Here is a 26,518-nt window from a genome sequence, read left to right as displayed (position 1 = left end):
CAACTTATGTCCTTCTAAGTAAATCTTTATCTGAAGTGTGCCAAACAGGTTTAATAGTTTAAGAATGACCATGTACTCCATCCAAGGTATACCCCAAGCATTATTGACCAACAAAAATTAGTCATATTGTTCACATTTTCTTTTATGAGTTTTTTTTTTCCTTTTAAAATGACATTTCTAGAAGGGAGAAAAGGTAGGGAAAAGGAAACAAATTTGCATACAATTTGGCCTAAACAAGGGTGCTATCTGCAAATAACCTTTGGGCTTGGGATCCTTGTCCCACAATATCCCATGCGTTCCCTTGTCCTGTCCCACAATATCCCTTGTTTTATGTTCCTATGGGAATGTCTCTTCTGGTCCCACATCACACGTAGTCCTCCTACCAAAGCCTTTTTAATGTAAATTAATATAATTCGATAAAGAAACAAATGGGACAGCACCTGACGAACCCCCAAGTCCCAACCCCACCTTTTCTTCTCCCTGGCATCCTCTTGACGCCACCATTTCTCCTTTCTGCCACTCCCACTCTCCGAAGCCCATTCCCCTTCTCTCCATCTCTGCGCCCGACTAAAATCGCCTAAAAATCCTTCCTTTCGATCTCATTCGAAGGTAAAAACTCAAAGCTCGAATCTTTCGATCTAAAGCTGCCATTTTTTTCCCGATTTTCCCCCTTTTTTGGGCTATCCGGCCCAGATCCTTGTTAGAGATGTGGTGGGAGACCGTGCACTTCAACGCGAGGCCTCGGGAGACGCCGGACGGGAGGAGAACGCTGGGGAGGAATGGGGGGATCTGGGGCCCTGGCTCCCGATGGGGTCACACCTGCAACGCCGTCAAGGGGGGGAGGTACCTGTACGTCTTCGGTGGTTACGGCAGCAACAAGTGTCATACCAACGAAGTTCACGTCTTCGACACTGGTGGGTTATGGAGCTTTCTTCTACACTGATGAATTGTTTTCCCCGTCAATTAGAAAAAAATAGAAAAAAAGGAGTTTTGATCTGATGTCTCTGCTCTTAGAGGCTTTCTCGATGAATCTTGAAGTAAACGAACGAGTGTTTTTTGTAGGTGCATTCGTGATTGTTATTGCGTTCTTCTCTTTTGAGTTTAAAAAGATTGAGTTTTGATCTGTAGTCTTTTCTTGGGGAACCTTGTTAGGTGAATGTTTGGGTAGATGAGTGTCTTTTATTGCGTGAATGTTTGGTAGAGGAGCATCTTTTATTTGCTGGATTTCCGATTTTTATCATGTTTGCATCGTTCGGAGAGTTGGTTGTTCGGAAAAATTGGATCTCGTAGCTTGCTATGAGGTATTTCCAGAAGGCAATCATATACTATATTTTTGTTTAATTGATGACATGGGCAGTTGATTGTTTGTTTCTCTCTCTGTGCTTTTTTTTTTTTTACAATTGTTACCTCTTCTTTTGTTCCAAAAAAAAAAAAAACGAGTGCTGTGTGCTCTGAGGGGGATTTGATAGATGATTCTTGAAGTGCATATTAGTTTTGAATAAGTGTGTTTATTGATCTACTTGCTGTTATTGCCTTAATGTGGCATTTTTTGATCTCGTGTTGAAAAATTACATGCCATTTGCTGAAATGGTTATTAAAAGAATTTTTTTACTGTTGTCGTGAAGCATGCAGAAAGTGTGAACTCTGTTAAGTTTGTTTAAGTTCAAACACCTCGTTGCCTTTTTAGTAGAAAAAAGTTTGCAAGTCGTCACCATCATTGTTGCTGTTGGTATTATTCTTACTTTTATATCGAAGCTGTGTGCTCTAAGGAGAATTTATAGATGACAGTTGGTGTATGATTAATTGTTAGTAATTTTATTGGTCCATCTTTTCTTTTATTTCAATATGTCTTTGTTAGATATCAGATTGATGTATCTACTTTTTTGAGCTTCTTTCTGTTGTCTTCAGTACTGCTGATTAAGTAACCCAGGACATTTTCTTTAGTTATACTTTTTTTGTTGTTGTTGTAGAGAATGGTAGATTGGAGCATTAACTGTAGCATCTTAAATCAGCAATGAAATTGTTGAATTTTATCGATGCTCTTATTCAGTTGCTGCTGCTGCTGCTGCTGTTGTTGATGATGGCTCTTTGGCTCTTATTTTGTGCCTCAGATATGCATGTAATTCCCTATACCAAAACTTGTCCACTCTTTTTCTAGAACCTTTCTAAGTCAAGGGCAATTTGGACTATGAAGAGTTGCTCCCTGTTAGCATAAGCTTAGACCACTTGCCCAATGAGGTGTCTTTTCCTATGTGCCAGTGGCCTTCAGGTTTCCTTTTCTAAGAATTCAATAAGAGGGTTGATGCCAGACAGCTGATTGTAAATATCTGCTCTATCTATTCATGGAAACATCCTTAAAAATCATGCTTCTCAGTGAAAATGATGGTAATAGTTTAATAACAATGACTTTGTTACTTCAAAGTTCAAACTGAAGCGCATGTTGCAGACTATAAGAAGTTATGTGGTGCCATTTATTCTTCAATAACAGAACCAAAGATTTCAAGAAAGGTGATTATCCTTGCATTAATTGTTTGAAAGGCTAGTTGTCACAATAAGTCAGTTGACCTTCCTCATCCTGTTTGTATATATGATTTTGATCTCTTATGATTAAAATTCCTAATCCATGACAATGCCATATTACTTTTCACGTGAAGCTATTTGAACTAGAAATTATTTTGAAGTTCCTGTTAGTTACAACTTGATTGGTAATGGGTGTGAAGACAGTTATCTTTGGCAAAATATTCAAACTATATAATGATCTTCAGTTATATAATTATGATATGGGCATAATTATTTATAGAAAATGCAGTTCTGGATATAATTATAATATCCATTGTGTTGATACCAATAAATTTTTTAAGTGCAACTAACCCATCTGCGTAGATGATGGAAATAGTATACATACGGGCATGACAATCTTTGGCATTAATTTCATGATATAATATCTACAGTTAACTTGTCATTCAAATGCATGAAAATAAGTCTAATTATTGATGCTAAAACATTAATGCAGAATCCAGAAAAAATAGTCCATACAGAAAAGGTAGTTTTCACTTTCTGAACACGTTCATCTGATTACTTTTAGCAAGTCTTACGTACATTCTGCCATTTAAGATGCACATAACAAAAATGTCTTCCTAACTTCTTTTCTTGTACAAATATCCCATATATCATAGACTATGACCATTGTTTTCATCTTGGCTGAGTTACTAATATGTGTTGATATTAGGAACTAATGATATGATATGTGTTGATATTAGGGACTAATGATACAATATATAAAATATCGGCTCCTTTTTTCTCAGTCTACAGAAAATGATATATCTCAAAATATCAGTTGATAAGAAAGTAGTACATCTGCTGGCAATCTTTTTACTATCTAGATCATTGATTATAATCGCTAGAAAAGTGCTGTTTAATGTCACTTTCTTTACTCTATTGGTCAGTATTCTGATATCATGTTTGTTCTATATCGGCTGATATATGAGGCTATCTTAAAATATATAAAAAATTAATTAAAATTTTTCAATTTCTCATCTCATGCGAGATAAAATGAGATTGTTAGCTTATCTTTGTGTTGATTGCCCACTGAGATTGCTGAATAATCTGAGTTTGGGATCTAAGCATGGTGAATCTGCATTCTAACTGGTGAATGCCTTTTCAGAGCCTGTTTTCCTGAATACCAGAGCTGGTATAAGTACCTAAGTATCATAATAGGACAATCAAATGCCATTGAACAGTTAAATAGTTATTCAGCCATGAAATGAATCAGAGGCACCCATCAATGATCATCTAAATCCAAGGATATGTAAGAACGATGATTTAGAGACTTCCATTGAGGAAGAAAACAGATAATGCATTCATGAGCCATTTGGTTTCCGAATCTGGAGGATACTAACGCTGACTGTAAATTGAATTTTCTTGTAAAAGCTGAAACTGGTCTTCATATATCGTTAATCGACATGTTTGTTATATGGTAGATGGTATGTTCTGGTTATCTTTCTACAATAGTGCTGTTCTTCCACAAAGGATTTATCATACTAATTTTTGAGCACTACCATGTTAAGGTTTTGGTGCATTATACAAGCTCATTTTGTTGATCAAAGATGAAAATGGCTGCTTCCATCAAAAAAGGAGAAAGTGGCTCACATATTAAAGAGGAAGTTGTTGGACTATGGAAGAAGTCATTCATTCTTGATTATGAATTATCTTCCTTTCATTCTTGATTAATAATTATCTTCCTTCTTCTAACCATTAAGAATTATGGTTATTTAAGGGAGAGAAGTACCACAGATTGTTTTTAGGGTGTTTCTGGGGTACATTAGGAGTTACATTGGAGTTTGTGATTAAGTATAAACATTCTCATGACCGAACACGGGGAGTATGTTATGATCTAAGATAATCACGACAGTGATACCAACAATTATTTCATTTTAATTGAAGAATATAACTAGATTAAGGATGTTGATCACCATCAGAGTGATGTTCTGGATGCAAATGTAGTTGAAGAAACAGGACTGTTTTTTCTTCTTTTTTTGTCATTTTTTATTGAAACATTTTTTTTTAGATATGGCGATGATATATCAAATTATCACATATTATATATTTATCCATGTTTCCTTGGTTTGGTGGTCAGTGCCATTTATCAACTTTTAGCTTCATTTATAATTTCTGATGGATGAACTGAGTGTTATTTGAAGTTTCTTTTTTCTTTTTGGGTTGCAGTATGGAATATTCATGCCACTTAATATCTCCCTTGACTTTTTCTTTTACTATCTGGATTTCTATCATTACTTATTTCCATATTTTGAATGACCCCCCTCTGAGTTTCCTTAGGGCCTTTATTAAGTTTTGTGATGCATTATTACTCCATTCCCTGTCATTTTGGTAGGCATGATCTGCTGATTATATTTGATTTAGCAACATGCTATTCTCTACCACTGTTACAAGTTTGGCAACCAACTTGAAACTTTGGAAGTTTTCCTGTTGGTTCATTTCTTGTACAACTACATGACTACAATCTAGTTTTATAAATTTAAGTAGTTACATTTCATTCCTTATTGTTTGAAAGTATCACGTTGTGGATCATCTTGCTTGGAGCTTATTTAATGCATAAATTTGATGGTTAATAGGTTCCCTTTTAATTCCTTCTTTCAAATTGTGGTATCAAATTCTATTATGAACTTGTTTTTTTTTTTCGGCATACTTAGAGTTTATGAGAATTATTTTGAAGACATTTTTCCTATTTGGCAGTACCCAGACTTGTATTGGAACTAAAGGCTCACCGATACATATATCTGGTCCACAAGTTGATCGGATAGTTTTATTATTCATTCATGTTTTCTGGTTTGTAAAATGTGTCTTATTCTGAAGATTTAACATTTTGTCTATCCTTATCAACAAGTGATCTATGGGTGGGAACTTGGCAACTTCTATTTATGGATTTTCAGGGTTGACTGTCCCTCTGTTTGTGTGTTCAAAACTTCAAATTGATCTCTTTGCTCTATGATGTTATTTAGCTGGCAAATATTTGCTTTTCTTTTTCATTTTTTTCTGATCTAAATATTTAGTTAAACTAGTTAGTTGGCAGTGTGTGTGGATATAAAAGTATTTAATAGTTTACAATACCTTTTTCTAATATCTTGTTTTCCTTTGATTTTAACCGCTGTCCTAGGTGGCTTATTTCATGGATACTTGCAGTGCATTTTCCTTTACATGTTCATTTGCTTATTTAAATTACACATACTTGTAAGTTTCTTATAAGTATTTAGAATTTGAATCTCCATTTTTTTTTCCTAATAGTTTATGCTGTTTATTTTGGTTTTTCTGATCTGTGGCATCTAGAGATTTGTGCGTTGATATATTGCCTCGCATCTTACATGTAATTTCATTTTCTGTTAACAACAAAAAAAGAAAAGCCTGAGCTTCCTGCATTGTTGCCTGAGCAGTTAAGCAGACTTGGAGCAAACCAATGATGAAAGGTGTTCCGCCCTCTCCAAGGGACAGCCATACCTGCACCACTGTTGGGAACATGCTATTTATCTTTGGGGGTACTGATGGGAAGAGCCCATTAAATGACTTGCATGTGTTAGACACCTGTAAGTATGTTGATTTTAATGCATATTTTTTAATGGTATATGGTCACTGATGAGTTTCTTAGTTTATGCATCTGAAATAGAAATCTTCTATTTAGGTGTTTAATTATAGGGATATTTAAGATTTTTTTTTTTTTTTTACACTTCGGTGTCAATAGTTTTTCTCTTCCAAGTCTGTTAATCTGTTTTTATTTATATCAACCATTGAAAATGTTTCTATAACTACTCATTCTTGTGGCTATTGTGCTTCGTCTATAGAACTGGAAGCTCTGTTCAAACTCTCATTGCTTTATCTCTGTACACTTTAAAATCAGATATTGTTTACGGCAATATTAATTGCTACTTCATTTCTGGTGCATTATTTTGTTTTGCTATGCATGGTAACTGATGGTTGACCCTTGATCTCTAACACTAATTATATGGACAGCATCCAATACATGGTTACAGCCAACTGTACATGGCAAGGGACCGGATGCACGTGAGGGGCATAGTGCTGTACTTGTGGACAAGCGACTCTTCATATTTGGAGGCTGTGGGGAGTCTAGCGATACTCATAAACCATTATATTACAATGATCTTTACATACTGGACACAGGCAGCTTTCCCAAACCTTGCTACTAACTTTCTAAGATACTTAGGAATGTAAAGATGTGCACATGCATGCATATGCACATGTACGCTCCATGTACACCTTCACGGACATATACACCAACATATATGCACATGTACATGTTCATGTACACCCTTGTTCTTATTTTTCGTTTTATGATAATGGGCTTTCATTTATTAATCAAACCTTTCATTTTTAGATTCTGTTCTTATATCCAATTTGTTTAAAACTTCGTGCAAGTGACATTACATGCTAAATTTTGTTTTCCAGTTATCAGTAATATATACAAGTATATTAGGAAAATGCATAGACATTTTCAACTTTCTAACATATTTAGGAATACACATTGATGTACAATGCACAAACTTGCACAAGTATACATTACAAGTACACGTGCCCATGTACACATTTGCACACTGGGCAAATAGTTTGGAATTTGGTGCTTATCTTATGATCAATCCAATGCGGATTTATTCTTTTTTATTAGAATTTTTCAATTTAAGATTCTAATCTTACAACCAGTTTGCAACTCTATTTGGAAATAAAACTCTTCACGATTGGATAATTTTTGATGGCCTTATCTTTTTATTACACAAATGAAAGTGAAGTTTATTTGAAAAATAACATTTATCTGCAGTCGGACTAGTATATAGCTACTAAGATTTGTATCATGTATGTGTTACCCCGTTATGAACTGTTTTTCTTTCTTGTAAGCACATCCTTATTGGATCCTATATTCAGCACTTCTTTGAGAACTTTGCTTTCTCAATACCATTATTTATCAAATGTATCAGAAGTTCAGAACAAATTTCAAATGTAACAATCTCTTTTGCCATCCTGTAGAGAAATTAGTCTGGGAACTTGCTGTGACATGTGGCACACTACCATCGGCCCGTGATTGTCATAGCTGCTCATTATGGAATAACAAGATTATAGTGATTGCCGGTGAAGATTCTTCAGATTGCTATTTATCTGATGTTCACATACTTGATGCAGGTATATCAGTTTTTCAGGATGATGTGGATGTAATTTAGAACTGCTTTTCCTGAATTCAAAAGGATTAATTTTCCCGTAGCACCTGGATCAAATTACCTAATCAATTTGTAAAATAATTTATAAAAAATATGAACAGGGAAACACATTGTTACCTAGACACTTCCTTCAAAAGTGTTGGATATGGCAATATCCAAAATCCTAGGCATGGAGATACAATGTTTATGTGTGCACATGTGTGCATGTGTGTGCCTTTTTTTATGCTTATCCACAAAAGAGTAAGGGGAGGGAGCAATGTCCGCCGAACTGGTACCGGGACCCGTACTGGTCAGCGGACGATTCGATACAGTACGGGTTCGGTACCGTACTGACACACAGTATGCTTCGAACCGGCACATCCAATTTTTTTAAAGATTTTAGGTTTGATTTATTGGTAATTAATTTTTTTTTAACTTTTTCAATATTTTTAAGTATAATTTGATGTTTCTTGATATTTTTTGATGTTTTTATGATTCCGGTATAACCGAAATAATGCATGTTGTTCTTTTAATGTGATACAAAACATGAAATGATTAGTGAGATGTTACATGCTACTAGTGAGATAGAAAGTATAAAATAATACAATCAATTGCATATATTTAAAGTATAACGTACATACCGATATCTAAAATGTTGTCGAGTGGCGATGCCTCTCGTGTATCCGAATCATTAGCATATTGAGAAGGCACATCAGCCCATCCCTCTAATCAAGTGGCGTTGTAGTCTTGTATGCTCATCCCATAAGAAGCGTGCTCTGGATTATAAGCATTCTCGGATCTCTTGCTAAAGCTCTGACTCTGAGAGGTGTCCTCTGACAGATAATATGGTTATGGAGGCGCCCATCCGAATATGCTAACGGCGAAATCCGACATGTAAGATACTTTCGACTGTGTAGGGTAGTAGCCATCGGAAGACGATGCCTCAGTATATGCGAGATCATCCGTATCCGTATAGATCATAGGCTACCGGTGGTTGCGGATAATAGGATTCAGTATATGACTCGGAATTTGATAGTTTTTGGATCCTATTCTACGTGCGAGGTCATTTGCAGCTGCATCGTATCCTCCTTAATGACCTCGAGAAATTCATCTTCTATATGCAATTATAGACTCGCATGCTCTACTAGGTCATGCATCATGATTTCTATCCTGTGTAGCATGTGTAAACTGGAATTCACTGGTGAATCGAAGACCACCCTACGACTATCTCATAAATGTCGGTCTCATAACCTCCATTCTCTCTCTCGGGCCAGTAAATTCATGACCACCAGAACTGACATCGCTGCTGCTTCTGATCTCCGAATCTGAATAAACTGACTCCTGCACACTCTTCGTTGGGGCTGCAATTGTCTTTTTTTTTTGCTATGCTGACAGCTGCTTGCTTACCCTCCGTGCCCCTCTTTGCTTGGCTACGCTGGGAGGATGGATGTCGTCTTCCTGATTGAGTCGATCGAGTAGCGTGGTAGTCTCGTCTAAGCAATTCTTGATCATATCTTTAAGAGGATGTCTCAGATGAAGAGTCACATGATGTCCGGCTCCCCAGTGACCCTTGTGATTGTAGATGAACAGCTGGAAGGATGCGTGGAATGTTGTGTTCTATCCATTGTGTTACATCAACCCTAGCCTTACTGGTTACAAAACTAGCCGGTCGTAAATGCGATCCTGACTCATCAAGCTTTGACTCCTACTACTGGCCTACAAGCCATCCGATTATAGGATCATTGTCATCGTCAACGAAAGCATTATGGATCGAATTTGTATACTTTAGCTCCATTTTCTTCTGAATGTACTTCAGCTTCAACCTCAAATTGTAGTGAACACATACAAGATCGTTGAGGCGCTTTTATGTTAGTTCTTTTGCTTGCTGTGGATGACGGTGAAGGTGGACCAGTTGTGCTCATAGCCACTCAAGAAGACCGTTTGGAAGAGAATCCGGATGGTTAGCTGCTTAAGATTTCTTCAAAATAAATTCACCATTCAGCTGCAAAAGCATTAAAAAAATACTAAAATAGTATAATATTAGTAACCATCTAACGTCAGGTAATAACTATCGTTGATATATAATGTTGCTGGGGGTCCAAACCGAGAACGATTGGCACAGCGGTGTGAACGGGGTTCCCTTTGAGTTGCTTTGGTTGCGCTCCGCCCTCCGCCGTGAAACCTGCAAGCAAGCCTCGCACCACCACCGGGGTAGTGGGGGCCCTCCGACGATCAAGTCAGAGGAGATCGAAGGAGATCGAAGGAGAAGGAGAAGGTAGCAGGTGAGATGATACTCTGGAAGATATATCTTACCCTCCCCCTTCCCCCCAGCCTCATATATATCAGGCTGGGGGGTTTTTCCGGGGATTCGTCATCGTGTGGCACGATGGGGCTGCCACTGACATGGCCGTTACAGGGCGTCGTGGGGCAGCGCTGGGTACAGTCATGGCAGGGCATAGTGGAGCTCCGCTTTGTACGGCTGTTACAGGGGATCGTGGGGCAGCGCCGGATACGGCCGTTGCAGGGAGTAGTGGAGCAGGGGGCCGCGGCGTGCCTCAGAGGAACAGTCTGTTGTTGTCGAGAGATTGCCGACTCGGGGTCGGATTGCTGGATCAAGGGGCAGCCGACTCGGGGTCAGCCGTAGTCTTCCTGGGCGCGCGTGCCGGTCACGTGGGGCATGGTGGCTAAGTTCCCCCGTAACAGTAGCCCCCCACTCCCGAGCCTGGAACCAGGAGGGGAACGGGTGAAGGGAGTGATGCTTCGAGATTGCCGCCATCCCTCGGAAAGGCGTGCGCGCTCCGAGCTTCCCGCCTTCTTTATGGCGTATGGCAGTTGTCGCTGATCTGGCGGTCTGCGGATTTCGGCGGACATCCTTCCTTAATGGCGTCGATTCGCCTTTGGGGCGCGAACAAACTTTCGGCAGCCAGGCGTCCTCTGGCGTCACCGAGGCGCCACCCGCCTTTCCGCCTATTTAACCGGAGGCCCTCCCCCGTCCGCCTTTCTCTTCACAGGCATCTTCAAGTTTCTCCCTTGTGCCGCTGCCGTTGCCGCCGAACTGTTCGTTCGCTCCTCCTTTGACGCTCTCGGAGCCGTTCTTCCTTCCTTTCCGGTGAGTTGCCCCACTCTTCAATTTAGGGCTCTCCGTACTTTCTCCTTTCGTGTTAGTGTACTCCAGTCGTTCCGGTGCCTTCCCCCCTCTTGACCCCGTCCTGACCGTAGGTTCACTGGCCATTAGGGATGGACGAAGTAAGGGCGGACCGCATTCAGTCGGAGCTGGTCCCTGAAGACCTAGATAGGTTCGTGGCCCGGTACCACCTTCCCGAAGCCTGCAACATTACGCTCCCGGGGCCTGAGGAGAGGATGTCCCATCCTCCTCCAGGGAAGGTCGCCATCAATGAGGACATCCTTCGGGCTGGGTTCCGCTTTCCCCCCTCGGACTTAGTCGTGCAGGTGCTTCGGGGTTTAAGAGTGGCGCCGACGCAACTGGTGCCGAACTCATGGCGCACCCTGACGGCCTTCCAGGTTCTCTGCCGCATGCATGAGGTTCCCGCCACCCTGAATGTCTTTTGGGAATGCTACGGCCTGAGCGGCCACCCCCGGGACAGAGGGTGGTGGTGCTTCGCGGCGCGGCGAGGGTGCGGCCTCGTCAAGGATGCTCCTTCCTCCATTCACGGCTGGAAGGAGCGTTTCTTTTTCATTGACGTAGATCCCTCTTGGGGAATCGGGATAACCTGGGAGACGCCGATGAAGTCCCCGATCGGCTTATCGAGGTTGTCGAGGGAGGAGTCCGATGGCGTTGCCGTCTTGAGGGGGCTGGTTGCCGAGGGCCGGCTTCCCCCGGTGGCCCGCCTTATTTCCGAGGATGCCTTGGTGAACGTCGGTCTGAGCTCGGTCCCCGCCGACCGTGAGCCCGCCACCACTTCTTTTTTAGCTCTTTTCTCCTCTTTCGTTTCTTCTTTCCATCAGCTTCTCAGTTTCCGACCATCTCGTCCTTTTTGCAGAAATCGACGACGTCATGCGGTCGGACAAGGCGACGGCTGTCAGTAGGGCGTCCCTACTGGAAGCGGTCCGGAGGAAGAAACGGACTCCTCCGAGCGGGGTCCCACCGGCGAAGAAGTCCCGCCAGCAGGCGACTCCGACGCCGACAGACGGGTCCGGACCCACCGGTCAGGGGGACGCCGCGGGCTTGGACCGACAGTTGACGCCGTATCAGCCCTCCGGTGATGAGACTACCGCTTTTCCGGAGGCGTCACCCGGGCGCGCCCGAGACGGCCGGGTCGGACGCGATCGGTCCCCAGCCTGGCCTTCGACTCGGTCGGCTTCGGATGATACGAGAAGGAGCGCGCCGAGGCCCCGGCCGAGCGGGACCCTGTCGATTTCTGGAGCGGCCCCCGCCCCGAGCACGGTCAGCACGACTCTCCCCCAAGCAATGGGTAAGGGTAAGGCCGCAGAACCACCGTCCGGCTCCGGGGCGAAGTCGGGGTCAGCCTTCACTTTCGCCGGCGCCCGAAACCTCATCGAGACGGTGCTGCTGGAGAGTGACCGTAGGCGGGTCCGGCAGATGGGGATCCCTGACGTCGGAGCTGCCAGCTGCGTCTGTCTCATGTCGGTGAGTGTTCTTCTGGCCGCTTTCGTCATTTATAGGCTCTATTGATCCCCGCCTGACGCCCTCATTTTTCCTATCTCTTAGCTCGCCCAGTACATGATCCGTCTGGAGGAGAGCCACGAGGAACAGGCGAGGCTTCTGGCGAGGGCCGAGAGCCGACTGAAAGCTGTAGAGGAGGGTGGCCAGGCCGCGGCAGGGAGGACGACCAGGGACCTCGAGACGAGGCTCCAGGTGGCCGAAGAGCGGGTACTCGGCTTCGCCGCCCTCGAGAGGCAACTGTTGGAGACTCAGGAGCAACTCAAGATTGCCTCGGGTCTCGAAGGCGAGATCAGGAAGGCGGAGGAGCGGGCCGAAGAGCAGTCCCGGAAGGCTGCCGACTTTCGGGAGAGGTGGGAGAAGGCCCAGCAGTCAGCCGACAACGCCCGCAACCGAGCCCGATCTCTTGAAGCCAAGCTGGCCGAATTGGAATCGGCCTTGGAGGAGTCCCGCGCGAGCAACCAGGAGCTTCATTCGCGCCTGGAGGAGGCTGAGGCTGCTCGCGTTGCTGCCGAGGCGAAGCACATGGAGGCTCGGGCCGATCTGCTGAGGGTCTCCTCCGAGGCGGACGACCGGATTGTGGCGAAGGTCATGGAGGCGAAAGCTCAGATTACGGAGCGAGCGGAGGCGGTGCTGGCCGAGAAGAGCGCGGAAATCGGGCGTCAGGCGGTACAGGCCTATCGTCAGTCCGCCGAGTTCATCCGTGACATGTCGGATGCGGGGTCCGACTCCTTTGCCTTAGGCTTCGATGAAGGCCTGGCAAGGGTGTCCACTAAATACCCCGGAATTGACCTGAGTGGGGTCTCCCTCCTCGACTCCCCTCCGATGCCATTGCCTGCCGGTTCTCCAACCGTCTCCCTACCCTTCGCGGACGTGCTCGCCGTTCCCGATCCAGGGGTTCCTCCAAGCTGACCCTCTGTACTTTTTCTTTGTTCTTTTCTTTGTATGTTGGCGTTTTGCCATGTTGTATGGGTCTCGGCCCTGATGCAACGAAAGTTAATGCAAACAAAGTGTTTCCTCATTTCACTTTCGTCCTTCCTCTTTTTAACTCTTGGTAGCGTCTCGCCGACTCCTGACTCTTGAAGTTCCTCCGGCACTAGGCCAGGTATCCGAGGGTTAGGCCTCAGGAAATCCTTCCGGCGCTAGGCCAGGCATCCGAGGGTTAGGCCTCAGGAAATTCTTCCGGCGCTAGGCCAGGCATCCGAGGGTTAGGCCTCAGGAAATTCTTCCGGCGCTAGGCCAGGCATCCGAGGGTTAGGCCTCAGGAAATTCCGCTCATTGGTCGGCCAAGGCTGGCGCAAGCCGAGGCGACCGGTCGGGGCTTCAGGCTAGTCTGCTCCCGGGATGATCATCGGGTTAGCCTGGCATCCGAGGGCCGAGCCTCGGGAAATTTCGCTCGTTGGTCGGCCAAGGCTGGCGCAAGCCGAGGCGACCGGTCGGGGCTTCAGGCTAGTCTGCTCCCGGGATGATCATCGGGTTAGCCTGGCATCCGAGGGCCGAGCCTCGGGAAATTCCGCTCGTTGGTCGGCCAAGGCTGGCGCAAGCCGAGGCGACCGGTCGGGGCTTCAGGCTAGTCTGCTCCCGGGATGATCATCGGGTTAGCCTGGCATCCGAGGGCCGAGCCTCGGAAAATTCCGCTCGTTGGTCGGCCAAGGCTGGCGCAAGCCGAGGCGACCGGTCGGGGCTTCAGGCTAGTCTGCTCCCGGGATGATCATCGGGTTAGCCTGGCATCCGAGGGCCGAGCCTCGGGGAATTCCGCTCGTTAGTCGGCCAAGGCTGGCGCAAGCCGAGGCGACCGGTCGGGGCTTCAGGCTAGTCTGCTCCCGGGATGATCATCGGGTTAGCCTGGCATCCGAGGGCCGAGCCTCGGGAAATTCCGCTCGTTGGTCGGCCAAGGCTGGCGCAAGCCGAGGCGACCGGTCGGGGCTTCAGGCTAGTCTGCTCCCGGGATGATCATCGGGTTAGCCTGGCATCCGAGGGCCGAGCCTCGGGGAATTCCGCTCGTTGGTCGCGCACCTGTCGCTTGCCGCTCGACGGGATTTCTCCGTGGCCAGCTACGATCGTGTTTCTCCTATTCTTCAAGCGTCGCCTGGGGAACACCAGAAGGGTTTTAAATGCTAATTGAGGCGTTACCTGGGAAATCGGATCGCCAGTTGCTGCTTGCAAGGAGTGTCAGTTAAGCGGCCGCGATACGCGCGCTCTTCGAGGCGGATGCGGCCTGGGCGCGAGCGGAGATACGTGGGCCGTGGGATACACACCGCCCGGAGTGTCCTGCATGAAGAATGCAATTAAGGAGAACGACGCTTAGGAGATCGTGGGAGGATACGCCTCGAGAGCTGGAACGGCTCCGGATTCGGTGCGCCCGCCTTTATTGGAGCCACCCGCATCGGAACGACCGGAGGGCCACAGTTTGGCTATAAATATAAGTGCAGGTGCGGTGGAGCCTCCCAAGCCGGAGCTATTCAGGTTGCCATGGATCGTGGACCTCCTCTCCGGCGTGTGGCTGGGAAACCCCTGCCGGAGGAACGGGAGGCGCACCCCTCGCGACTTCCGCCAACTAGCCGTTTCATCTGGGATCAACAAGGAGGTTCTCCCCGGCGGAACTCCGCTCTAGGCGTTTCATCCGGGATCACATCCCCCCTCCTTTCAGCCCCGCCTCCCGATTGAGCTCTGCGCCAGACGCTTCATCCGGGATCGCGCCTCCTCGCGCTCTTCTCCCTTGTATTCCTTCCCTTCCCTTCTCCTGGGGAGGACCGGAATATCCCTTGGAGGTGGCGTTCCTCTGGAGGCAGCGGGAACTTCTTCTGCGGCGGCTCCTCATCTTTTTCGTGAGGCGTCGATGGCGCCTCCGGGGGGAAGCACCCACGCCCGGTGGGATTGCAGCTGCTTCGGATGGAGGGTTCGGGATCCCAGATCTTCAGCTCCACGGAGTCTCCACCTCTTCCTTGTTTTCTTTACTCCCCAATTCCCCTCTGGGAATTCTTTGTGTTCACACGAACACACCGTTGTAACCAGGAATTATTGAAATGAAAAGAATTGTACATTTTTCGAACTGTCTTCCTGGCTTTGTCGTTCTACTGGTAATACGCCCGCAGGTTAGCGGAATTCCAGCTCCTCGGAATTTCTCGACCATCTAGGGCCTCCAACTGGTAGGAGCCAGGTCGGTTTACCCAGCGAACCCTATACGGGCCTTCCCAATTTGGCGCCAGCTTTCCACCTTCCGCGGGTTGAGATGCTTTGGCTCGCCTTAGCACTAGATCTCCGATTCTGAAAAGTTTCGGTCGGACCTTGGAGTTATAATATCGGGCCACCCTCCGCTGATACATCGCCATCCGAACCTGCGCCATTTCTCTTGCTTCTTCCAAGAGGTCCAGGTTCCCTCGGAGTTGCTCCGAATTGGCCTCGGGTCGGTGCGCGGCCACCCGGGGCGAGGGGAGTCCGAGCTCCACGGGAACAACCGCTTCCGTGCCATAGGTTAGGCTGAAAGGTGTCTCCCCGGTAGGGGTCCGATGCGTGGTCCGATACGCCCAAAGGACATTCTTGAGTTCTTCGACCCAAGCTTGCCCCGTCCGACCGATTCGCGCCTTAATTCCTTGGAGGATTGTCCGATTTGTGACCTCGGCCTCACCGTTGGTTTGGGGATGCGACACAGATGTGAACCGATGCTCGATCCCGAACTCCTCGCAGAAATCACGGAAATGCTTGTTGTCGAACTGTCGACCATTATCCGAGATGAGGACTCGGGGTACCCCAAATCGGACAATGATGTTTTCTTCACGAACTTCCGGACTTGCGCCTCCGTGATAGTGGCCAGCGGCTCTGCCTCCACCCACTTGGTGAAGTAATCGATTGCAACAATCAAGAATTTCCGCTGGGCTGAAGCGACGGGGAATGGTCCGAGGATATCCATTCCCCACTGTGCGAAGGGCCAGGGTGCGGTGATTGGTGCCAAGGGGACAGAAGGGACTCTCTGGACGTTGGCGTGGCGCTGGCAGGCGTCGCATTTCCGTACATGATCCTTTGAGTCCTCCAACAAGGTAGGCCAATAATAGCCTTGCCTCATGATCTTGTGCGCCAAGGACCTAGCCCCCAAGTGCGATCCGCAAATGCCCTCGTGGACTTCGCCGAGGACGTAGGCCGCCTCCGAGGGGCGGAGGCACCTTAAGAGGGGGGCGGTAAACGAGGTCCGATACAGCCTCCCTTCATAGAGTACGTAGTGGGCGGACTTCTTGACAAGTCGCCGAGCTTGATCTTCGTCTTCAGGGAGGATCCCTTCGGCGAGGTAGGCGACGAGCGGGTCCATCCAAGACGGCTCCGGATCAATCGCCATCACCGCTCCAGCCTCGCCGATGCTCGGGGCCTCCAGGGTCTCCAGGTAGATTGCCCTCGACAAGTTGTGCGCCTCTGCGCTCACCAAGCGGGACAACCTGTCGGCCCTAGCATTTTCGCTTCTGGGGACCTGCTGGATGTCGACACTGCCGAGATCGGGAATGAGTGCTTGCACCTTCCGGACGTAGTTCTGCATGGTCGGGCTCCGGGCCTCGAACTCCCCACGGACCTGCCCGACCACCAGCTGGGAGTCGGTGAAGACCTTCAAACGCCGGATGCCGAGCTCCCTGGTGAGTTTGAGTCCCGTGACTAGGGCCTCGTACTCCGCCTCGTTGTTGGTCACTGGAAATCCAAATCTCAAGGCATACTCGGCTATCACTCCATCAGGACTGGTAAGGACCAGCCCGGCTCCTCCACCCTCGGGGTTCGACGACCCATCGATGTGAAGCGTCCAGGTCGGGAGGTCGAGGCTGGGCGTTTCCGGCGGTCTAGGTTCCGCCTCCTGCACCGTGCACTCAGCGAGGAAATCCGCGAGCACCTGGGCCTTGATGGCGGGTCGAGGCTGGTAGCGGATGTCGAACTCACCGAGTTCTATTGCCCACTTCACCAGCCGTCCCGCATTCCCGGGGTTGCTGAGGATCTGTCGTAGTGGTTGATCAGTTAAGAGGGTGACAGAATGGGCCTGAAAATAGGGGCGAAGTCTCCTGGTCGCGGTCAGCAGCGCGAAGGCGATCTTCTCAGCCTTCGTATACCGCGTCTCGGCATCCTGTAGGACCCGGCTGATGTAGTACACGGGCTTCTGGAGCTTTGCCTCTTCCCGAACCAGCACCGCACTGACCGCGGTTGGGGAGACCGCCAGATAGAGGTAGAGCATCTCCCCTTCTTGCGGCTTGGACAGTAGGGGAGGAGACGCCAGGTATTCCTTGAGCTGGTCGAATGCTGCTTGACATTCGGCCGTCCAGAGGAAGTCTTTCGGGCATTTTAACACCTTGAAGAATGGTTGGCAGCGTTCGGCCGATTTTGCCACAAATCGTCCAAGCGCGGCGACCCTTCCAGCGAGCTCCTGAACCTCCTTTACTTTGGTCGGAGGGGACATACCTTGGATGGCCTTGATTTTGTCCGAGTTGGCTTCGATACCCCGCTGGTTGACAATGAAACCGAGGAACCTCCCGGCCGAAGCGCCGAAGGCGCACTTCGCTGGGTTCAGCTTCATGCGAAACTTCCGCAAGGTGGTGAAAGTCTCCTCCAAATCCGCGATGTGCTGGTCTGCATGGCGGCTCTTCACCAGCATGTCGTCCACGTACACCTCCATGTTCCGGCCGATTTGCTCTTTGAAGATTTTGTTGACGAGGCGCTGGTAAGTGGCGCCAGCATTCTTCAGACCGAAGGGCATTACCTTGTAGCAGTACAGCCCCCGGTCTGTTATAAAGGCAGTTTTCTCCTCGTCCTGTGGGGCCATCATTATCTGGTTGTAACCGGAGAAGGCGTCCATGAAAGACAGCAGCTGATATCCGGAAGTCGCGTCGACCAGTTGGTCTATTCGCGGAAGCGGAAAGCTATCCTTAGGGCACGCCTTGTTCAGGTCGGTATAGTCGACGCACATCCTCCACTTCCCGCTCGCCTTCCTGACAAGTACAACATTTGCCAGCCACTCGGGGTAGCTTACCTCCCTTATGAATCCTGCCTCCAAGAGCTTGTCTACCTCCTGGTCGACCACCCGGATCCGATCCGGGGCACAGTGTCTCTTCTTCTGCTTTATTGGTCGGTGGGTCGGGTCGACGTTGAGGGCGTGAGAAATGACCTCCGGGTCGATCCCAGGTACATCGGCCGCCGACCAGGCAAATACATCGGTATTGGCTCGGAGGAATTCCACCAACCGGGCCCGAGCTCCCGGATCGAGATTGGCGCCGACCCGGACCGCCCGGTCGGGGCGGCCTTCCTCGAGGGGGACTTCGACCACACCCTCGGCCGACTCCCCCTGCCGCAAGGCCACCTCGTCTCTGGCATCAAGGGACTCGACGCTTAGGGCTTCCACGGGCTTCTTCCCTCTGAGGGTTGCTAGAAAACATTGTCGTGCGGTCGGTTGGTCACCTCGGACCTCTCCGATCCCGACCGCCGTGGGGAACCGCATGAGCAAGTGGTACGTGGAGACCACCGCGCGAAGGGCGTTCAGCCCGGGTCGCCCGAGGATAGCGTTGTAGGCCGAGGGAACACGGACGACCAAGAACCCGAGTCGCACCGTGGCTTCTGCGGGTGCGACGCCCGCAGTCACAGGCAGCTCAACGACACCTTCCGCCGGGACAGCGTCACCGGTGAATCCTACGAGGGGGGTGGACATTTTGTGCAACAACTGTCTGGACAAGCTCATCTTTTGGAAGGCCTCGTAAAACAAAATATCAGCTGAGCTTCCACTATCCACAAGAACACGCCTTACATCATAGTTTGCCATAGTGAGGGAGATCACCATGGCGTCATCGTGGAGAGTCTGAACCCCCTTTACATCCTCATCAGAAAAGGTGATTACATTGCCGACCCTCTGCCTCTTTACGACGGCCGTCCCTGACGCTTCCGTCGAGCCCCCTGCGTTCCTCACGGGCCGAGAGCAGCCCCCAGTGATAGTGTGGATCACGCCCGCAACGGGTCGATTCTGCTCCCGAGGCTCCGGAGGAGCCGGGTCGGCCGGACGCGGGTCTGCGGGGGGACGTCGGTCGCTCACATATCGACCGAGACGCCCCCGACGGATAAGAGCCTCGATCTCGTCCCGAAGCTGGAAGCAGTCCTCTGTGTCGTGGCCGTGGTCTCGGTGGTACTCACAGTACGCCCGCGAGGGCCTCTTTCCAGGGATCCTTCGTATCTGTCTCGGGGCCGGGAGGTCCTCCCGCCCCTTGATCTCCATAAGGATCTGGGCCCGGGGAGTCAGGAGAGGGGTGTACCGGTTGAAACGTCGGGGCGGAGAACGAGGGCGTGGGGCGCCGTGGTTCTTCGCCGGCGACGGGCTTCTGCGCCGACGCTGGGGCGTCGGGCTCCTCCTCTGGCGTGCCTCTTTCCGCCTTTTCTTCCCAAGCTTTGGAGGGATCTCGGCAGCCTCCTTGCTCCGGTGGGCGGCCGCCTCCTCGGCGTCCGCATACTGGTTCGCCCGGGACAACAGCTCTGGGAAGCTCCGCGGCAGGCGTTTGTCCAGGGAGAAGGTGAGCCTGCCCTTCCGGAAGCCACGCTTCAGGGCTGAAAGAGCTACCTCCTGACTCAGGTTCCGGACCTCCAGCGTAGCCCTGTTGAAGCGGGTAAGATAATCCCGCAGGCTTTCTCCCTCGTTTTGCCGGACGTCAAAGAGGGAGTCGGAGACCAGTCGCCGCCGGCTACTGACGGCGAAATGAGTGATGAAGAGGCGAGTGAACTGGTCGAAAGACCGGATTGAGTCAGCCTCCAGCCCGGCGAACCACGCCCTCGCCGGGCCACGGAGGGTTGCCGGGAAGGCCTTGCAGAGAAGGGGATCTGATGCTCCGTGGAGGAGCATAAGGGTCCTGAAACTCTCGACGTGATCCCGCGGGTCTGCCGCCCCGTCATAGGGCTCGATCGCCGGCATTTTGAACCCCGGGGGATTCGGGGTTCGCAGGATCCTCGAGGCAAGTGCCGGCTGGGAGGAGATCTCTAAGTCGGCGAAGGGATCTTTGGAATGGCCCTTCAGGACCTGGAGTTGTCGGTGGAGATCGTCCACCCGCCGGTCCAGGAAGCGCGACCGGTGGGTGGGAGACAAGGAGCGGCGAGTGGGGGACCGACTGGAGCGCGGGTTCCTCGAGGACTGGGGGGTCTGGGAACGCGCCCAGGCCCGCCTCTCGTACCCCGCGCAGCTCCGATGGGAAGGTCCCGGCAGAATAGACCGTGCTCGAGAATCCTCCTCGCGCCGGCGCTCCTCCCCATGGGAGAGGAAGGAGCGCGGGTTGAGGAGGACAGGCGAGCGCTCAGGGAGCAGTGGCTCCTGAGCCCGCTGTGGCGCCCGGGACATCGCGCCCTGCAGATTCTGCACCGCCTCCGCGAGGGTGCGAACCTGCTGGGTTAGCTGGTCGAACTGGGCGGCTTCGACCATCTGAATGGGCGGTGGGGCGGTGGAGTGTTGCCGAGAGCGTGTTGGAGATGCAGCGGCCTCCCGGCCAGTGGCGCGAGAGGCCCCGCGACCGGAAGCATTGGAAGCTCCACGACCACCTCGCCGTGCCATTACGATCGCTCTGAGATCCGGCCCTCCTTCTAGCGCCAACTGTTGCTGGGGGTCCAAACCGAGAACGATTGGCACAGCGGTGTGAACGGAATTTCCTTTGAGTTGCTTTGGTTGCGCTCCGCCCTCCGCCGTGAAACCTGCAAGCAAGCCTCGCACCACCACCGGGGTCGTGGTCGCCCTCCGACGATCAAGTCAGAGGAGATCGAAGGAGATCGAAGGAGAAGGAGAAGGTAGCAGGTGAGATGATACTCTGGAAGATATATCTTACCCTCCCCCTTCCCCCCCAGCCTCTTATATATCAGGCTGGAGGGTTTTTCCGGGGATTCGTCATCGTGTGGCACGATGGGGCTGCCACTGACATGGCCGTTACAGGGCGTCGTGGGGCAGCGCTGGGTACAGCCATGGCAGGGCATAGTGGAGCTCCGCTTTGTACGGCTGTTACAGGGGATCGTGGGGCAGCGCCGGATACGGCCGTTGCAGGGAGTAGTGGAGCAGGGGGCCGCGGCGTGCCTCAGAGGAACAGTCTGTTGTTGGCGTGCCTCGGATTGCTGGATCAAGGGGCAGCCGACTCGGGGTCGGGCTGCGGAGCCGAAGATATCCGACCCGAGGTCGGATTGCTGGATCAAGGGGCAGCCGACTCGGGGTCGGGCTGCGGAGCCGAAGATATCCGACCCGAGGTCGGATTGCTGGATCAAGGGGCAGCCGACTCGGGGTCGGGCTGCGGAGCCGAAGATATCCGACCCGAGGTCGGATTGCTGGATCAAGGGGCAGCCGTAGTCTTCCTGGGCGCGCGTGCCGGTCACGTGGGGCATGGTGGCTAAGTTCCCCCGTAACATATAATATATCTAGATCCATACTTTTTTTACTTACAACAACTGCCGAACTTCAAACTGTCAGCACCCTTTCCAAATATTTTGGGTCTGTGAAAAAGAACTGTGTTGTAATATGTTAATTATTGAAGATATTAGTTAACTTACGCATGTCACTTAAATTAACTTATCTCTTCTAAACATAGGGTCACGAGTTTTGAATCATGCTCGATCTTGTAAATTATATTATGTAGGGGCTAGAAGTTCATCCATATCAATATCAAGTACAGTCAAGGTCTGTTGAACCGGTCGGTTCGGCTGTACTGTACTGGTACCGGCCAACACCAGTACGATACTACCATAGAATTAGCCGAACCGCTCTTTGCCCGTACTGGTGCGAACCGGTGCGAATTGCTCCAGTTTGAACTGGTACAAGTTCGGTACTGACACCAGGGAAGAAGAAGAAAAAGAGAAAAGAAGAGGAAGAAAGAAGAGGAAGAAGAAGAGAAGAAGCCTATCTGTCGCACCGAGCCTCGGGCCAACCTCCTCCCTCGGGCCGACGAGGATCACCCGTCTTACTCGCGGTTCTGACCCCTTCTTTGCTCGCGGGAAAAGGGGGAAAAGAGAGAAGGAGAGGGGAAGAAAGGAGAGGAAGAGAGTTCGAGAAAGAGGAAGAAGGGAAGGGGAAAAAAAGAAAAAAAAAGGAGCGTTCGTGTGGGGGCAGCGCGCCCGCGCGCGATTCCCTGCGCAGGGAACTACGCCCGCGCGCAGTTTTCCATGCGAGGCAGCGAGCCCACGCAGCACCGCGTGGGCATTTAATGCCACTCTATGGCTAAAACACGGACACGCGTGCGTCGCATATTTTTTTTTGTGGTTGGTCGGTTTGGTAACCGGTACCAGTCTCCATCGGTACGTCGGTTCAGTCGCGTTCTGCGTACCTTGGGTATAGTGTACTAATACTTTAGGTTCAGGTAATAAGCTGCAAATAGAATTTGTAATTATTTTAGTAAAATTGTACAAGTATTGGAGTAATTTAATTTTCAATATTTTTGCTTACCTGCTAGCTACTCAATGATGTTGATATACTCCTGGGCATTGCCTTGTATCCACCTTCATGATTAGAGTCTTTGCACTTTCCATCATATAAGACAAGAAACCTCTCAAGAGGTACCTCTGGCTGTTTACAGCCCAAAGCACTTCGTACAATGGCTTGATAGCCTTCACTATCTTCTCGGCCTGCTGCCAGAATGTCTGCCTCGTCACCAAGTCCTCGACAGTGCTCTTTTCATTGTCGGCCCTGATAAATCTACTTTTCTGCTACTCGAAACTGACAAACATCTGATGTAGGACTGCTTTACTTTCAAGAAGGCTATCAAGTGTAACGTAATTAGTAGCAAATTGTGTCACACCTAGTCTCAAGATTTTTTCTTCTGTATACCTCATCAATGATAGGACTTATGTATGCTTATAAATATATTTGGTGATAGTTTGAGCTATCTCCGTTGTTTATTTCACCCTATGAATCTTCGCAATGTCCATCAACATGGCGTTGATATAATGTGCAATGCATGGAGTTCAAAAAATATGTAGTTGCCGCTCCATCAAGATTTTTCCGGCGGCCTTATATTGTAGCCTATTATCAGTAATAACCTGCATGACATTTTCGTCTCATGCCTGATCAATCACATTCTTCAATCTGAAGATGTACATGGCGTCATGCACCTGATCGAAAGCATCAACCGACTTATGTAAGAAAATCTCGTATCACAATATGTCAAAAAGTTGATGCTTCGCTTGGTAGGATCGGTCCAACTATCACACATCACCGTCAGTCCCTATGCATGCCACTTGCTCTTGTATGAGGCAATCCACTTTTCTAGCTCCTTATTGTTGTCAAGAAGCTTACTGTAGATGTCCTTCAGTCCTGAAGGATCTACACCAGGGCTGGCAGCCTGTATGGAGAAAATGACAGACTATAGTACGTATTGTCTGCCGCATTCGCTGGAATGTGGCTGAAGTGGAATAAGGATCTAATAGTTCACCACATAGCCTTTTTTATATTTTTTTTAGCATTGTGTCAATCTTCTGCTACTTCGAATCTTTGTTGGAGAAAGCATGTGGATCTTAATCATGGATGGTGGCTTCTAGTGGAATCTCTCTTCAAGACTTCTTTTTGCTACTAAAAGCTTCCAACATAGATGCAATACGGCCACTGCCTCTGTTGACGGCATCTCTAACTGAGCAGATCCTCTTGAACTCTGGATCTGCCCTACTGGTTCTCGAACCGGAGCTCGACTTATAGTGTGAGGGCCCAAATCAAGCTCTATATTTGGCCACCTCATCCTGCTGCCACTGATCAAGCCTATATCTGTGCCATGTCATCTGGAGCGGATGCCTCCTCTAGCTTTCTGGAGTGATAAGAAGATGGTTCTGCCGTTTGGCGGTCAACCTCCGCCTTTTTCTTGGCAACCCTCTTCTTTGTTGCTTTGAAATCAGCGATGTGTTTTTTAATCAGTTGTCGGATCTTTTGTTGGTATTTCCGGCACATAGAGTACTAGATACATCGGGATAACCACTAGCTAGATGCTAATTTAACCTGGTTACCTCTCCTCCCTTGAACTCTTGTTGCACCAGTTGTACTTCTAGTGGTGCCGACCGGAGATCACTTGCCCATGAGGGATACTTTTGCATAAAGTGTCCAACACTTGAATGTAAGAGCCCCATGCATTAGACTCCAAAAGAAAAAAAAAGGTGCCAAGTTTTGGCACTTTTCCTGACGTCAATGGGACACTTCAAAGTGGAGTTTCTAGTTGTGTTGTGTCGTATCATGTTGTGCCATGTCCAAGTGTCAAGAAGTCGATGCTCCTAGAATACTTGAAAAATGAGGTGTCCAGGTAATGAGGGAAATGTTGTTCTCATGTTTTCTGCAACTTTTTTTGGCCATTAAATTAAAGTTATATTACCTCTTGATCTTAGACAAGGCGTCTGCTACTTTCAGCTGTTCACAAGATTTAGCAAATAACAATAATGACTGCTATGGATAGGCAACATCTATTTGTACTTTTGGCCCAGCAATAGTGTTGTGAAGTAAGGCCACAGTTATGGGATTGCCTTGATTGTGCTAGTGAATTTGATCGGTGTTGCTTATGTATAAATACTAAGAAAAAAGAGAATGTTCTACTCTCTTTAGAGAAATCTATATTTGCATCAAATGCCTTATCTTTACACTTAAATCTTTTTATGGCAGAAACTCTTGCGTGGGAGAAAATGATTACTACAGGGATACTTCCACATCGTGCTGGGCATACAAGTGTGGCCATTGGAAGCAATATCTTTGTATTTGGGGGTTTTACAGATGCTAGGAACCTTTATGATGACCTACATGTACTGGATGTTGGTATGTGTTCCAGAAGTAACGGAAAATAATGGTGCTTGCTACTGTATTCTATTCACTTTGGCTAGTTGTTCTTTTGCTCAAAACATGACATATTCTGTTCTTGGAGATTGGTAGAACTGGTAATTGATCCTTGTTTCTGTTTTAAAATCAGTTTATCTGTGATTATCTTTTATTAAGAATAAGAATTTACACTATGGATAAAAAATGAAATTTAAAAAATAAAATGGGCTAAAAAGTTCCTTACCCACAAGGTAAATACGCATTCAAGTGGAGCTGTCTTTTTTCCTTTGGGAGATAATGCACTAAAAACAAACAGTAGGGAACATCAGAAATTTCAACCTTAGGTTCTTGCTTGGTATAATGAGTTCATGTCATTGCCAGATGCATGCTTAAAAGCTCAATCCGAGAGAGGATGTGATCCAAGATCTTGATAAAAAACAAGTCTTAGACCTCCCTAGACAATCAATGGGATACAATTTAGTACACTATCTGTTATACATATGATGACAACAGCACTAACTAAACTGTAAACCTCACAGAAGTGTCATTTGTTGCTCTTGAATTTATCATCTGAACTAGGGTGACGAATATTCAATGGATTTTGCTTTCCTCACTATCACAAATACTATGAGCCATAGGTGGGTGTAATGTGCAGTGCTTGGTAGTTTGTTTTCAGATATTTGCAAATCTTTTCATCCTTGCTAATGTGGGTTTGCTGGTTTCATTTTATAGATGTCTTAAACAAACAAAGAAATATGAATCTCAAACTGCAGAACTGAACTTCTTTAATATGTCATTAGGACATCTTTTGGTCTTGTAGCTTTGAAATGCTTTTTTCTGAAAGAGTAAATGATTGAAGGCTTTTTCTGTTTCATTTTTGCTTTCCTTTTTTCACAGTTCCATATGTTCTGTTATGGATTATTTGATATGGCTATGGACATGTGCATGATCTTGATACATGCCATATTTTAGGAGGGAAATCAAGATTGGCTATTTGGATTAGAGTAACTATTTTCTTTAAAGTTGAGAAATTGCAATAAGAAGTTAATGTATGTGCAGATGGTCGTAGTTGGAGGAGAGTGGTACCTGTGAACCAGGGGCCTTCTTCCCGTTTTTCAGTAGCTGGTGACTGTGTGGATGAACGGAGGGGCATAATTGTTTTCATAGGTGGTTGCAATCAAACTCTTGAGGCACTTGATGACATGTATTATCTACATACAGGTTCGACTGTGTTCATTTTATGTAATTGCCTAACTTACCACAAGTGTTTAATTCCTGTAGTGAAACGATGTCTTTGTACTTTTTTTTGTTAATCTGTGCTGCTAATGTAGCTTTTTTATTTTATTTTATTTTATATATTTTATTTTTTTCACAGGATCTGTTGATTTAAATTGCACAGACGGTCACTTTTGG

General features: G+C 48.2%; 1 protein-coding gene across 1 annotated transcript in view; it reads left to right on the top strand.

The window, feature by feature from the left end:
- The first annotated feature begins 422 nt into the window (after positions 1 to 422).
- Positions 423 to 26,518, top strand: part of LOC103704202 (Galactose oxidase/kelch repeat superfamily protein) — a 30,747-nt gene continuing 4,651 nt past the window's right edge. Inside the window, exons 1-6 of the mRNA XM_008787395.5 lie at positions 423 to 914; positions 5,949 to 6,098; positions 6,523 to 6,690; positions 7,549 to 7,701; positions 24,956 to 25,105; positions 26,165 to 26,326. Of these exons, the coding sequence (XP_008785617.3) occupies positions 707 to 914; positions 5,949 to 6,098; positions 6,523 to 6,690; positions 7,549 to 7,701; positions 24,956 to 25,105; positions 26,165 to 26,326 (991 nt within the window). The 5' untranslated portion in view covers positions 423 to 706. The remainder of the gene's footprint in view (positions 915 to 5,948; positions 6,099 to 6,522; positions 6,691 to 7,548; positions 7,702 to 24,955; positions 25,106 to 26,164; positions 26,327 to 26,518) is intronic.

Source organism: Phoenix dactylifera, chromosome 15 (assembly GCF_051530095.1).
Source record: "Phoenix dactylifera cultivar Ajwa chromosome 15, Ajwa_hap1_PhDact_Kaust_v1.1, whole genome shotgun sequence".
NCBI classification, from domain to species: Eukaryota; Viridiplantae; Streptophyta; class Magnoliopsida; order Arecales; family Arecaceae; genus Phoenix; species Phoenix dactylifera.
The sequence above is the reverse complement of the archived record's forward strand: the minus strand, read 5'-3'. Positions and strand labels throughout refer to the sequence as shown.